The sequence below is a fragment of the Triticum aestivum genome, chromosome 1A (genome assembly GCF_018294505.1).
Source record: "Triticum aestivum cultivar Chinese Spring chromosome 1A, IWGSC CS RefSeq v2.1, whole genome shotgun sequence".
NCBI lineage: Eukaryota > Viridiplantae > Streptophyta > Magnoliopsida > Poales > Poaceae > Triticum > Triticum aestivum.
The window spans coordinates 496,822,883-496,838,686 of NC_057794.1; the positions used below are offsets into that span (position 1 = coordinate 496,822,883).

Sequence of the window (15,804 nt, forward strand, 5' to 3'; positions counted from 1 at the left end):
GGGAACAACACCGGCAAACACAGAAGAAACACGATCAATGCAATGCACAGTATGATGCATGCTATGACATGGCAATATGAATGTGTTTTGGGCTAATGCATCTAGCAACAAGTTAAATGGGGTTGGTTTGAATAGAAGATTCAAATTCAAACTCCATATGTGAGAGTTTAAATGCCATTTATTTGTTTTGTCCAAAACAGAGGACAAACATTGTTCAAACATGCATGAAAATGGTACAGATGGATTCCTTGAATTTTTCTGATAATTTTTCATATATAATTTGTTTGATTTGGAGTCACGGTTGAATTACTATGATTTTTAGAAGTTTTAGCTATTTTCTGAAATAAATAAATCGTTTAGATTTATTTAAAATCCAGAAAAGGGTTTACTGCGTCAGCATGACGTTGGCATGACGTCAGTAGGTCAACAGGGGCTGGTCCGGGTCAAACCTGACCAGCGGGGTCCACACGTCAGTGACACAAGTGACTAACAGAGTTAATTAATTCTAACTAATCAAATTAATAGCCACGGGGCCCACTGTCAGTGTCAGCAGGGGTAATTAGTCCTAAACTAATCTTGTCAGGTGCAGGGCCCACGCGTGTTAATCCCAGGGAGGTCAAACCCCTGGTCAGCGGGGTCAAACCCGCCGGCGACATGACGCCGGCAAGGCCCGAGACGGCGGCGCGGTCCGAAAACGCAGCACGGGCCACGGTTTGGGGCGCGGATGGCACCGTTGGAACCCTGGGACTCGTCCGCGTCGGCTGGTGCTAAAGGGGTCGCCGGAGACGACCTAAATCGACGGCGGTGTCCGCTTCCGCGGCAGCCGGAGTTCGGGCACCGACCGATTCGACGCTATGGTGCACTACGGGAGGAACTGGTGGTGGCTACGGGCTCCTGGCGATGTGTTGAGCACGGTGACGCACTCGGTTTCAAGCTTACGCGTCTGTGGCCACGACGGTGACATGGCCGGTGGAGCCGAGCTCTCGGGCGTGATGGCCAACGGGGTTAGAGGGCGGCTCGAGCGACGTGGCTAGGGGAGAAAGAAGAGGAGCTCACGGGGATCATGCAGGGAGGGTCAGCGAGCTCGGGGAAGCACGAACGGCGGCGAATCGATGATGAGGTTAACGGCGGCCGAAGGTTGAAGATGAGCTTGAGGGCGACGCTGCAGGGCTTCCACAGGGCCGTGGATCGGTGGGGAGGAAGAGGGGGTCGAGGCGGAGCTCCTGAGCCCAGTGGCAGGGCGAGGGGTGGCCGGTGGCCGCGGCGAACGGCGTCGGTGGCGATGGCTGCGTTCGGGCGAGTGAGAGAGAGGAAGCAGAGGAGAGAAACGAGGGAGAGGGAGAGAGCGAGGGGGTCCAGGGGGTCGGGGCGGCGTCGAGGAGATGACGCGCGGCGTCGCGGTGGCCAGGCGACGCAGGCAGGCAGCCTGGTGGCGTGGCGAGCTCGGGCGCGTGCGCCGTGTCCCTCCTCTGCCTACTGGCACGAGGAGGAAGGCGACAGGGAGGAGGAGGTGGGCTGGGCTGCTGCAGGAGCTGGGCCAAGTAAGTGGCCCAGGTGGGCTTCCTCTCTCTCTCTCTCTTTTCTTGTTTCAGTTTTCTATTTTTTTCTGTTTTGTTTTGATTTAGTAAAAATACTAAACCATTTGAATAAATGTTGAAAATAATTGTGGGCACTTATGAAATTATTTCTAACAGCCCTCAACCATTATCAATATTATTTGGGCAATTAAAATATTTATAGGAATTAAATGCCCAAATGCAAATACTTAATGGATTAATTCAAAAATCCAGAGTGACCTAGAAAATGTGCATCATTTTTGGCAGAGGTTCTGAACCAAAACAAAAATGATGAACATTTATGAAGGGCATTTTGGGTTCATTGAAAAAGATTTTAGTAAACCCTAGTTGCTAAGGAGGGGGGGGTGCTGGGGGTTCTGTCATCCCCAATTCAACTTAAATAAAATTTAAACATGATGCAACAAAATGCAAACACTAGACAGTACCAGAAGCTAGGGATGTGACAAAAGGATAATGACAAGCTCACATAGTGTTTGTTAATCAATCCGCATGCAACTCTTCTACATATTTCTATTATTGTTCAAAAAACACATGAATTACTATACCACAAGAGGAAATTAGATTTTTTTTCCTATTTACGAGGATCGCGAGGTGAGAATGACGGTAATAATGGTGCCAAGAAAGCAAAATCGAAAAAACATAGTCACACTGGCTCGAAGGCCACCATGACTCTGAGGTAAAATTCATTCTCACTTAAGAACACCGCCTGGTTAGCGGGGCAAGTTCGTGGAAGATGCGTCCGTTGCTATTCTTTCGAATGCTTCAGATGATGTTAGTTGCGATGTAGTTGACGAAGCAATGATGGATACTAAGGGGAACACCGAGGTCGAGTCAAAATACTAACAACGGTAAAAACTTGGACATATAACTCCTGCAAAAAAAAAACTTGAACATATAAAAGAAACTAATTCATGAAAATCCCACCAATGCACTATCGTTAGAGTCGTACAGGCAGAAACATAGATCCTATGCATCCATTCATCCAAGGCGCCAAATGCGTGGCACTAACCATTGGAAACGATATGTTAGAATTATGATATTTGTTAGATGTATCTTTATGGGAAAGATAAATCGAAAAACCCTCTTGTGAACAGTTTAAAAACAAGTATGCTAAAGTAACATGTTTACTTGCTCTTTTCCTCATACTGAAAACTGCGCTCACATTATGGGGATCACTCAAACTTTTTATTTTTCTTGAGGTGTTTAGTAAGAGGCCTCACAACTTTAGAAAAGTTCTCAACGAAGCGGCGGCAATAACTCGCTAGACCAAGAATACTCCTAACTTGCTTAATCGATTCAGGTGGAGTCCAATCAAGGACGGCCTGAACTTTCTCAGGATTGACAGCAATGCTTTTACCAGAGATCACGTGGACTGCGAGCCTTTGTACTGCTGTATTGATATGATACGTATCTCACTGTCACTTACCACTATGGGCTAGTGAGCTGCAGCCCAGGCTGCCATGGCCATGCATGAATTTGCCATATCATGTGATGAAAGTAAACATATTTCTATGCCAAGATTACCGAAGTGAAGGGGAATGCCAGTAAGATACAACTGACCATATATCACACTGTCTAATAAGAATAATATCTTACACCATGTGATGCACTGGCAATGCACAATCTGCTACGCTCATAGAGGTGGAACCATGTCCACCATCTCCATTCACTGGTGGCACCAAATGCTAAAATGCATCAGCATATGCAGGCCCGTGATTAGAGGTGGGATATTTGCCGGGTACATCTTTATCAGAAAGATAAGCCAAACAACCATCCTATGTATCGTTAAGAAACTACTCAAAAGAAAATACATAGGATAGATGTTTAACTGCTTGTGCAGTTTTTGCTACTCTAATTTTTAAATGTCTCTAATCATATGATTAGTAGCATTTTTTTGCTCAAAAGAAGATGTTAGCAGGTGTAGCTTTAGATGGTCGGCTTGAACAACTCTTGTTCCGAAGCGCTTAAAAATAAGTATGTTAAACTATTAAAGTGCAGATATTTTGGCAGACGAAGATGTTAACTCTGCCCTGAATCGCTTTCAAAAGAACAGCGTGGATCGAGATATTTGCAAAGGAAGATTTTTTGCTTCTGTACCTTTATGACCTGGAAGATATTAGCTTGTGCATTCGAACAACTCTGTTCTACTGGTAATTTACTATATTTGACTGTGCCTAAGAGCAAGGTGCTATTTGCTTTGGTGCACTTTTTTTTTCTCGTCGCTCTCAGGTTTAACTGCTTGGCACAACTTTACGGGACACATAACCCTAAACTTCTCACTCTGTTTTTAACAAATTAGCGACTCTCTAATCATTCGGCTAAAGTGATTAAGTGAAGCCTGGAAATGGCATTGCTAATCAGTCTACGATACCTACATGTCTCGATGCGCACTTGCTTCCAAAACCTTGGATGCAAGATACCTGGAAAGTGCACGTAAAATAAGCAGGGCACTACTGCTACTATCAATCGCTGTCTGCTTTCGTGCGTGCGCCCATTAGCAGCTAAGCTACTTGTCATTTTAAGCTCGCCCCGCCGCAAAGTGTGTACGATAATAAACTCCCCACATGGATATGGATGCCGACATACCAACAAAACCAGATCAACTACAGTCACGTCGCCATGTACGATATCATGGCAGATCCTTTCGTATCCACGGAAACAAAGCATGCGATTTTGCTAATAAAAAATTGGGACACGGTGAGGACGCGCACCATGTACACACACACCCTTCCGATGCACGTAGATAAGAGCGAGATGCACCTGAGTGCATAGTGAATTTGAATAAATATATAAAAATTCAAAAAAATAATTTACTTGTCAGAGATGAAAGACTCTTCTCCGTGCTTACAACTTTTTTTCTTAGAGATGACATCGGAGAAGCTCGTAACAAGAACACAAAAATGGAGCTAAAAAATGTCCAAAGCTGCAACAAAATTCGAGCTCCTTTTTTTTTGTACAGTGCTCCTAGGATGTTATTGCAGTGTAAAAATTTACAAGGACCTACGAGCGTGTTTCATCTTTGATTGAAGGGTTACCTTCTAATCTTCACCTTTAATCCAAATTGAAATCCGTAAACGTTTCTAGGAAGATGTGTATTGAAACAAAGTTTAAAACGTACTGTAATATGCTCATGACATTTTAATCTTAAATGTACTAAGAGAAGGTGCGCACATGCGCTCGCTCCTTTTTACTCCTTACCTCTTTTTGAGTTGGCATACTTGTCAATTTTTAACACGCTGTGGGGTCGCGCACCACGTACACCCACAGTCGTGCAACTAACGCTGAGCTTTCACTGTTAGAGATAGGATCTTCGAGACTTAGCTGATGCCTTGTCATCCAATTATTTTCATGTTGTTACCAATGTTAAGCAAGACTAGAAGTGATGCAGTGTTGAAGGCATTGTTTTTGGGTGAACTCGGACTTTCTCCAGGGTGAAAACCCATGATCTTAGACCGGGCAACGACTACGCTTGTGCATCTTTTCCTTCTTAGAGGCGTTGCTTTTGAAGAATCTCTTTTGTATTCCGGGTGTTGTCTTCAGTGATGGTCAGAGTGCTGCTGATGCTAGTGATTCATCAACGTGATGGGTCTTTTTTTTTCTTCTGTTCTTTTTATTTAATTTTTGGCTGTGTGTATCCTTGATGTCTTTGAATATCTTGTTGGTATAAAGACCTGGTAAAATCGGTATCTTCACGATATTCATATATTCCCTCTATCGAAAAGAAGCGATGCAGTGTACTAATTAACATCGCGTGAACATAACAAGTAATCCGATCTCAGTATGAAGTTTCGTGTAGATGATTAGTCTGAAGTTGATGATTTGGCTCCTAGTTCCACACTTCCACCTCATTTTTTTTCTCTTGTTGCAAGAAGGACGGTGCACACACCCGCCAAGACGGAAGCTCGCAAGTAGAGCGGCTGTTCGTCCGCGCACGGCGAGTCCGCCATCCATCCAAATATCTTGCTGCCCGCTTTGCCTCGAGAGCGACCAAAAGGTGTTCGTGCGTCCGCACTAGCCCCCTCACCCGCGCGTGTCCCTATCCCTGCAACAAACAACTCAGCTGCCTAGCTGCAGGGTGCAACTTGGCTCGGCCCGGGAGCGCCTTTCTACAAAGTACACTCCCGCGCAACACCACCCCACAGAACAATGGCGGGCACGGCGACCGCGCCCTCTTATATATACTCCACGAACGGAGCAGAGAGTGACAGACGAACACGAACAGCAGCTTAGCACAGGCATCACTCGACTTCGAATAGTCTGAAACATCCAGCGTTGGGTCTTGGGTGGACGCCTCCTCTCTCTCAACTTCATCAACAGTACCATGGGTCGCCTTGATTCGGAGGCGCCGACGTCGAGCATCGCCGCGGGGCTAGCTGCTCTCCAAGACCACGCCGATGGACACGGGGGAGGCGCGGCGGCGCCGTCGGGTCCAGGCTCGGCCTTCGACACCAACGTGGTGATCATCCTCGCCGCGCTCTTCTTCGCTCTGCTGTTCGCCATCGGGCTCAACTCGCTGGCGCGGTGCGCGCTCCGGTACGTGGGGATTGGAACCGCGGTCGCAGCCGGCCAGCCCGGGGCGACGGCGCGGGTGGCCTGCAGCGGCGGCGGCATCAAGAGGCGCGTGCTCAGGAGCCTCCCCGTGGAAGTGTACGGCTCCGGGGAGGACATCGACGACGTGTGCGCCATATGCCTCGGCGAGTTCGTCGACGGCGAGAAGGTGCGCGTGCTGCCGCAGTGCGGCCACGGGTTCCACGTCCGGTGCGTCGACGCATGGCTGGTGTCCCACAGCTCGTGTCCGACGTGCAGGCGGCCGGTGATCGACGGCTCTCCCGCGAAGGGCGACGACGGCGGCAGCCAGTGCCCCGCAGAGAACAGCACGATCACTGTGGTCATCGTGTGAGTTTTATGGTGCAACGAAGCATTGCCATTGCCGGTACCAGTTACCATGACAAAGGAGCACTGTTCTGTATGCGGAAGCTCTTGTAGAATCATCCGGCGATGGTTGCAATGCTTCTAAGATGTCAGGCGCGCGCTAGCATGTAGCTCGTGGTCGCATCGAGTATATGATCGAACATTCGAAATGCTCATTTGCTCACTGTAAATATTTGACGGCGAAAACATCATAGAACATTTTTCTTTTGGAAAGGGGGAGGATAACACCTCGTCTCTCCATCAGATATGCACACAGCCCTATATTATTGGTTATTTGATAAACCTATATTATTGGGTATTTAAGTATGTGAAGCCTAGGATCGATGCAGAACGAATCGGCTTCCATAAAAAGGGAAAACCTGAGGCCATCCTACTAAAAATATGACATGTCACTGAACTAAAAAAAAACTATGCTACTCCGGGGCAAAGCCAAGAAAAATTGGTGTGCACGCGTTGATGTTGACAGGTTCTATCAAGGTCTAACATGGGACTTTCATCACCGCACTCAAGCTTCAAACCAACACCTTCAACAAGAACATGTCGTTCGCACACGAACATTACCTGAAATAGAGAAAGGGAAGATCGCATGTTTTCACGAGGAGAACACACATACTTGTCGTCGAATTTGTCACTGATAATAACCTCTGTTGCCTAGCGATGTTTCACAAGTTGGATCTTCATGCTGAAAGAGCCCTAAACCTGGCCACACAAGTGGACAAGGACCTTTCCTCCTTGCAGTCTGTTAGAAGGGAGAGAGGTTTTTTTTTTGAGGATCAGAGAGAGAGGGGTTTGGTGGAATAGTTTGATGTATTGCTTGAGCCTCGTGGGCATATATATAGGAGTACATGATCTACTTGAAGTACAAGGCAAGCCAGAATATTTCCTAGTCTAACCTATGTTTCCTAATACAATCACGTTACTCAACATCCCTCCGCAGTCACAACGGTAGCGACGCAGACGGTGAGACTGGAGAAGAATCCGAAGGCAAGCCGACGGACACCCTCCCACGGTCGTAACGGCCGACGCATCGCGGAGTCGTGGCTGGAGTGGAAACCAACGAGGTTGCTCAAGCAGGCGGTAGCCCTTTGTGCCGTTTGTCGAGGTAGCCAAGAGCCGAGAGTGGTGTAGCCGTGGTCGAGGTAGCCGCGCGAAGAATGTCATGGTCGATGTCGAGTCGGGGAGCCGGTGTCGAGGATGTCGCCATGGAGCCGCGGGAGCAAGAGGGCGCCGAGTTAGCATGGGCGCAGTGGTGTCGAAGTAGTGGTGCGTCGGGAAGAAGATGTTGTTGACGACGCATCGCGGCGGGTTTGCCAAGCCCGGGGACACATCATAGACGAAGGCACGCACCGGTGTTGCCAGCACCGGGCATGCATAGACGGACGAAGACGAAGTTGACGAAGCGCCACACCAGGCTTGCCAGGCCTGGGAAAACATCGTGGACGAAGGCACGCATCGGTGTTGCCAGCACCGGGCATGCATAGACAAGGACCTGCACAAGTTGTACGCCATGTCAGAGGAGTCGGAGAGGCTAGCAGAGAAGGACTCGACGACGGTTGCGGCGTCAATCAGCGCGGAGCCGATGTCGCCTGCGGTTGTCGGAGTAGACGAAGTGGTCGGGGTAGATGACGACGACGCTGGCGACGGGCCGGTGCTGGACGAAGACGAAGGAGGTGGACGGGCGGCGGCGGCGGCTACGTGGGTAGCGGCGGCGGCCAAAGAAGAGCGGCGGCGGCGGCCTGACGGCGGCGACGGCTAGGTTAGGAGCGCAGCGGCGGTGCTCGAAGTAGGCGAAGAACCCGACAGCATGACGAACACCGGCGCGGACGATGGCGTTCCCGCGCCAAGGGAGGTGGCGCGACGCATACCACGGGAAGTCAACGCGCGTGGACGACAAAGTGGACCGTGGGCCGCCGCGCTACGGCCCGAAGGGGCGACGCAGCGGCGACGGGCTGGTTGGGGTGACGGCGGGAAGACCTCGGGGCGGCGGCAGCGACCGCGGGCCGCGGCGCGACAGCCCGAAGGGGCGGCGCGGCAGAGGAGCGCGGGTCGGTGTAACCGCGGGGACGACCTCTGGACGGCGGCGTGGACCGCGGGCCACGCTCGCTACGGCCTGATGGGGCGACGCAGTGGCGGCGCGAGGGTCAGTGCTGCCACGGGGACGACCTGGAGCGGACGGCCTCTAGGCGGCAGTGGACCGCGGGCCGCGGTACTACGGCCCGAAGGGGCGACGCAGCGGTGACGTGGGCCGGTGCAGCCGGGAGAAGAACCACGGGGCGGCGGCGTTGCGGCCCGACGGGGCGACGCAGCGGCAGTCCATTGCTCGATCGGTAGAGGGGCGCGCTGAACTCGAGACGGTCTTCATGGGGCCTGCGGAGGCGCGCGCAAGCAACGGGCCAGGTCGGTCGCACGGCGTAGATGAGGCGGATCACGGCGGCGGGCGGGTGATCAATCTGATCGCGCGCGAGGTCGGGGACGCCGCTCGGTGGAGGCGCGGTGACGACGGAGTCCAAGATGAAGCCGGCGGCGGCGGGCGGCAGGGCGGCTATGATTGGCCGCCACATGGCGTGAGGCCGCCGGGTCGGGGTGATGCAGGTGTTCTGATCGAAGCAGGGCGGTGACGGCCGACGTAGATCGACGGGCGTGCCGTCGCGCGAACGGCGGCGGTGAAGGGCCGCCGCATGACGCGGGGCCGCCGGGTTGGGGCGACCGGCGGGCCGACGCAAGGACGCCGCGCGAGGCCGCCGGGTCGGGGCGATCGACGGGCAGACGCGCGAGGCCGTCGGGTCGGTGAAGAAGCCGGCCGATCGCGCCGATGTTGGAGTAGAGGCGCACGGGATCGACGGCGGCGATGGGTGACGCTAACCGGATCAGATAGACCGGAAAACCAAAAAAGAGACGCCGATCAAAGCGACCGGCGAGAGGGAGAAAACCCGGATCAAAGGATCGGGGAAAAAGACTCTCTAGGACAGCCGGCCAACATGGCCGGCGGACGAGCCCTAGGTACGGGTGGCGCGGCCCCTGGCGGCGGTCATGGAGGCCGACCGCCCCAGGGGCGGCGCGCGGGTGCGGAAGCGGCGGCGGCTAGGGTTTAGGATCAACTTGCGATAGATACCATGTTAGAAGGAAGAGAGAGATTTGGTGGAATAATTTAATGTATTGCTTAAGCCTCGTGGGCATATATATATATATATATATATATATATATATATATATATATATATATATATATATATATATATATAAGAATACATGATTTATTTGGAGTAAAAGGCAAGTCAGAATATTTCCTAGTCTAATCTATGTTGCCTAATACAATCCTGTTACTCAACACAGTCTATGACGCACCTCATTCGATCCCGGTCGATAGGAAAGAGAGAGACACTTGAACACAATATGATTTTCATATCTGACCACTCTTGCAGCCACCTCACAAATCACCATCGTTGCAACTAACCTCATGGATCCACTCACCCGGTGCTTTTACCTTGGTGTACTCCATCATGGCCCCTGTCTGGGGGATCAGGCCCCTGGCAAAGTCGCACTTCTAGATCTAGCAAGCACCCCCCCCCCTCCCACACACACACACACATACTCGGGAATCACCATACGGATTTGCACACGCCACCAAAGTCGGACCGCGCCTCCACGCACTAGATTTGGCAGCACCCCACCTCCAGAATCGTGGGATGATGACACCGATGATCTCGCATTTCTAGGGCATCGCAAAGTCTTTGGGGGCGAACATCTTCAGCATGTCCTTCAGGTTGGGAAACGTCATGCGCACCCCGCCCACGGGCTTGCTAGGTGAAGACATCCCCAGGTGGGGGCACATCGGTCTTTGGGGAGTAGGCAGAGGCGGTAGGCGAGATTGAGTGTCTCCTCCATGGTCTTGGACATGAATACATTGGTGCACCCTTACTCTTCATGCGGCTATGCACAAGCCACCTACCATGCCGCAACCAAAGCCATGTGGGGTCCTACCCTCGCTTTTCGGCGACTGCCACTATAACTCCTCTTGTTGAACCTCCTCCCTGTCCTCTGAACCAGCGGCTGGAGGTGGCACAATGGCGAGGCTACGCGAGCTGCTAGCCAGTGGTGGAGCCAGGAATATTTTTTAGGTGTGGCAGAGTTTGTGAGGGGAGAAAACGTTCCTGCTTGCTGCCTCTCTTGACGGTGATCGCTGCCATGCCCACCACGCTGACTAAATATCGCGTGGTTGCTCTGTAATCGCTGCCTCTGTTGCATGCCTTAAGGGTTAGCCGACTAGGGGTCGGTCGGTCGGTAGTAGGGACAAATATCACAACAAGACATACATTGTCATGAGTTTGGAGGAGTAGCCGTTGCTCCTAGTTGTATATTGTAATACCTCAGACGATTTGAGTCCGATTAGATCTAGTTTCTTCACCGGAGAGACGGAAAGTGGTGGGGCTCTGGGTTTCGCGGAGTTGGCACTGCTCATCACACAGCTAGAGACAAGCTTGAGGGGCGGCTGCAAGGCGATTCCTGATCAACCGTGCTTGAACGAAACAGCTCGTGTATCTCCAATCAACTAGTACATTTTTTTAGCATGTCCAATCAACTTTTTTTTGAGAGAGATCTTCATGTCCAATCAACTCGAGTACATGTGAATTGATTTGCAATTGACTGCCAATGGTGTCCTCGTTTAGAACATGGGCTTGTGGGTCATGGGCTTATGTGATGCAAGTCACCTATTGCTTAATTCTCTCCTTCAGCGGCAGTTAGGCCTCTAATGAGGCAGAAACACGTAGGTAACAACACAACTACCTGGCGAAATACATTCGAGGCCATGAGTTGCCTGCCCCCTAAGAGTATTCATCCTCCAAATTGACGAAACTGACCAAAAATCCATTGACTCAGCTCAAAGCTTCATACATACAGTATATATATGCAATACTTTTGCCAAATTTTAGGTATGGCGGCTGCCAAACCTCGCCATATAGCTGGATCCGCCCCTGCTGCTAGCTCTCCTGCATGGTTCAAAAATAATAATTGTTAAGAGCATGAGCCTTACTACACCACTAAAACTAAGTCATTTTTTGTCGTATCAAAAGAACTCACAAGGTGAGAGTGACAGGCGACGAAGGCACCCAGAAGACAAGAACGAAAAATTATTGTCACTATAGCTCAAAGACCACCATGACTCGGAGGTTAAATTCCTTCCCGGTTAGGAATGCCATCTAGTTGGTGGGGCAAGCTCACCGTGGAAGATGCATCGGTTGCTATCCTTTCAAATGCTTCAGATGGTGTTGGTTGCCATATTATTGAAGAAGCAGTAATGCAGAGTTGGAGACTAAGGTAAACATCGAGGTAGATTCGAAGTGTTATAGACGGCATAACTAGAACATACATAAGAAACTATCTCATACAAATTCAATGATGCACAACCTGCGAGAGTCAACATATCAGAAGAAACATGTCCTTCACCTCCATCCCTTTTAAGGACGAATGCATGACACTAGCCACTAGGAATGATATGTTAGAAGGACTATATCTGATAGGTGTATCTTTACGGAAATGATAAGTCAAACAACTCCCTTGTGAATGGTTCCAAAACAGGTACTTCCTCCGTAAACTAATATAAGAGCGTTTAGATGACTATTTTAATAATCTAAACGTTCTTATATTAGTTTACAGAGGGAGTACTATATATGCTAAAGTTAGATATTTGCTTATAATTTTTTTTGAGCTTCTCACCGCATGTCTGCAAGCCACTACCGACGTTGTACTGATAAGTATCACATTGTCATCTTCCACCTCGCCACCCTCAAGTGGGCTGCAGCCCAGGCTGCCATGGCCATGCATGGATTTCCATGCCTTTGTACAAGTTGTTCTGATGAAGAAAACATATTTATGTAAGGATTACCAAAATAGAGGGAACTTACAACAAGCTACAACTAATTATAGATTGCATTATCTAATCTTTCTTTTCTAAATTGTTACAACCTACTATCTATTTTTCCTAATCATGCAACCATGTCACATAAGTAAATCATGCATGCTAGTAAGAATAATATCTCAAGCCACCTTCTACGTACATAGAGATAGAACCATGTCGACTATGTCCATTCACTGGTTGCACCGAATGCTAAAATACATTAACGTATGTTGACCAATGGGTACGATAGCTTAGAAGGGTGATATTTTTGAAAAGTTGAGTCAAACATCTCTCCTAAGTATCGTTAATTAAGAACTGGTGCAGGTTTAGCAGAAGGTTAGCGTGAACAACTCTTCTACCGAAGCGCCTAAAAACATGTATGTTAAACTGTTAAAGGGAAGATATTTGACACATGAAGATATTAACTCAGTTCTGACTCGTTTTAAAAAGAACGGCATGTTTAGAGCAAGATATTTGCAAAAGCGAGATACTTGCGTGTGCAACTTTATGACAAGGAAGATATTAGCGAGTGTGTGCATACCCGAACAACTCTGCTCTAAACTGCTAGTAGTGTTCAATATGTTAAAATTATTTTTGTTTAGCACACTGAGGGCAACATACTATTTACTTTGGTGTGCGCCTTTTTACTCGTCGCTCCGAGGCTTAACAGCTTGGTGCAACTTTACATGGTGGATAACCTAAACAATTCACTTTTGTTGATGCTAGTTTACAAAAGTAATTAGTATATACCTAAAGCGAATGCTGGATGTGACACCGCCAATCACTCTGTGATGCCTCCATGCCCACCTGCCTCCAAAACCTTGGATGCAAGACACCAAGAAAGTGCACGTAAAATAAACAGAGCACTACCGCTACTAACTATCGATCACTGTCTTGCTTTGGCGCGTGCACACACTAGCCACTTGCCATCTCAAGCACTCTCAGGTACAAAGCGTACGATTATAAACTCCCCACATGCAGGCCGACCATACCAAGAAACTCATAAAGGGAAGTTCAGATCGACGCCAGTCGCGATGCCATGTAGGTTGCCGTGGCAGATCTTTCCGTAGCCACGGAAACAAAGCACACCCTTTTACCACGGGGTTTCTCTAGGAAATGGCATTGTAGTGGAATGGTCCTTTTCTCCCTTCTCGAAATAAGATAAAACCTCACGGTCTTTGTATCTTCAGATGCACACAACAACAACACTATTGAAAATAATGTTTAGCGTCGATAACAAAAAGAAAAAAAATCCAAGGTCATTCATGTAATCACGTTGATTGGCCTCACCACAACATTGGGTGATAAATATAAAGACAAGCGTACACGTATGTACATAGAAAATAGAAGATACAGAAGCCTGTTGGATGATCTTTTGGGTCCGAACTACAGACAGTGTGATCCAGACACACGTGGTGGGAGATATGAGGTGATTCATTGGAGTTGCCTTAGCACACATGTCTCTTTTGATTCATAGGATAGGATTATCGTAGGAATAAGAATTTTGTAGAAAATGAGATGACATGTATCTCAAATTATATGAGTAGGAGTAGGAAACAAGATGTCATTTGGTTGACACCAAAGGAATTTTTTCATTGAGTCTAGGTTCATTTTTATTTTCCTATGAAATGTGAGAGATAGGAACCAATCCTATATAAGAATAGAAATCCATTTATATGTATCAAAGGGCTCTAAAGGAAAAAAATTATAAGAATCCTATCCTCATATGAAACTTCACCCGCAAAAAAAAAAAAGAATTCATATGAAACAATGCCCTGTACATTTGGATCGTGTGAGAGAAAAAGTGCGCTTATGAGCACTCCTATTTTAACAAGCAATAGGGACGCTTACAACGTATACGCACACTTGTGCTATTTCTAACACGTAGTGGGGTCGCGTCCCGCGTAAACCCACAGTCGCCGCGGCACTAACGATCGTGGATGTGATATTTCACAACCAGGTAGGATCTTTGGGACTTTCCCTATGCCTTATCATCAAGTTATTTTAGTTGTTAGTTGTCACCGAGGCTGGGCACGACTATGTGAGCACGAACTTTGCTCACAGGTTTGTTTTTTCACGAATACTTAAAATCTGCGTATCTTTTCAGTGATAGAAGAACATAAAATGAGTACAAAATAGAGAGTAGAGTACAACACATGGTATGAACGTAGAAAGGCAGGAGCATGGAGCATAGAGACAGATGCTCAGCCAGGAGCATGGCTCGCAGGTTTAGATTAACGAGTACTCCTACTCAGCATACGTTCTTTAGCTGTGTGCGTTCCGCTGGGGTTAGGGGGGTCTCTCGAGTCTCGACAGCAGACCCCAAGTACCTATGCACGCAAGCAATGCCCACGCGAAGGAGATACTTGTAGTGTTAGAGTTGTGTCGAATATTATTGTACAAGGTAGGTTACAGTTGGACTTGGTTTTGGACTGTGTGTATACAGGGTAAGAGTTGTGTCTTAATAGGACACTTGTATCCTAGGCCTTTCATATATATCGAGGGTAGACACACGATGTAACCGATGCCAACATAATAGCACGGGCACGCGGGGGAGCCGGCGGCGTGTGCCGGCGCCCGGGCGGCCGGGGTGCGGTATTGTAGCGGTGTCATGGGAAGGAGCGCCCGTAGTCAGGCCCCGGGGATGTAGCTATGATGGTGAACCTCGTTAACAAATCTCGGTGTCGTGCTCGTGTGATTGCTTGGTCCTCGGATGATCAACGAAGTGCTTCGGATTTATTCTAACAAGTGGTATCATGAGCAAAGTTCGATTTGAGGCCGTGGTGTTGATTTAGAGGATAGATTGTCGTCGAGTTCGTCGCGAAAGATGATGTGTGTTTCGTGGAGGTCATCGGGTGCGCTATCTACGAGATCGGAAAAGCAGTCAGGAAGGGCAGCGGCAGCGGAGTCACGCAACGTGGCGGCGATCAAGATCGAATCGGCCTCGTCAGGAGGCAGATGGCCACGGTGGCTAGCAAGCGGAATCGACATGTGGCTCGATGGCTGGCGTGCGTAGCGTGGCAGGCCACGCGGAGGCTGGACGGGGCGCTGGCGCATGGCAGGCAACGCCCATATTGGGCTGGCGTTGTAGGGCAGCAGTCTGGGCAGGCTGGCCCAGGCGAGGCTGGTTGGCGAGCGTGGCTGTGGCCCAAGCGGTACGGCTGGGGTGGCGTTGGCTGCCAAGGCCTAGCAAGGAAAGGCCGAGGCGGAGCCGGCTGATGGCAAGTGCTACGAGCTGCGTGAGATGTTAGCAGACACTAAAAGGCGAAAGGAAGATTGGCTCGAGGGTAATGCAGGCATGTCTAACTACGAAGCGGAAGCCAAATCTTGGACATCGCTTTGGTCTGTCCAAGTGCCGGGGAAGGTTAGAAATTTCCTTTGGAGGCTTGCTAAGCATTC

General features: G+C 49.3%; 1 protein-coding gene across 1 annotated transcript; it reads left to right on the forward strand.

Annotated features, from left to right (window-relative positions):
- Positions 1-5,898: 5,898 nt before the first annotated feature.
- LOC123190644 (RING-H2 finger protein ATL74-like) lies at positions 5,899-6,477 on the forward strand. The gene has a single exon (XM_044603350.1). The coding sequence runs from the start codon at positions 5,899-5,901 to the stop codon at positions 6,475-6,477; it is 579 nt and encodes a 192-aa protein (XP_044459285.1).
- The last annotated feature ends 9,327 nt before the right edge of the window (positions 6,478-15,804 follow it).

Excerpts from the sequence above, each read along its gene's own strand:
- LOC123190644 (XM_044603350.1), top strand. The coding sequence starts at position 5,899 with ATGGGTCGCCTTGATTCGGAGGCGCCGACGTCGAGCATCGCCGCGGGG.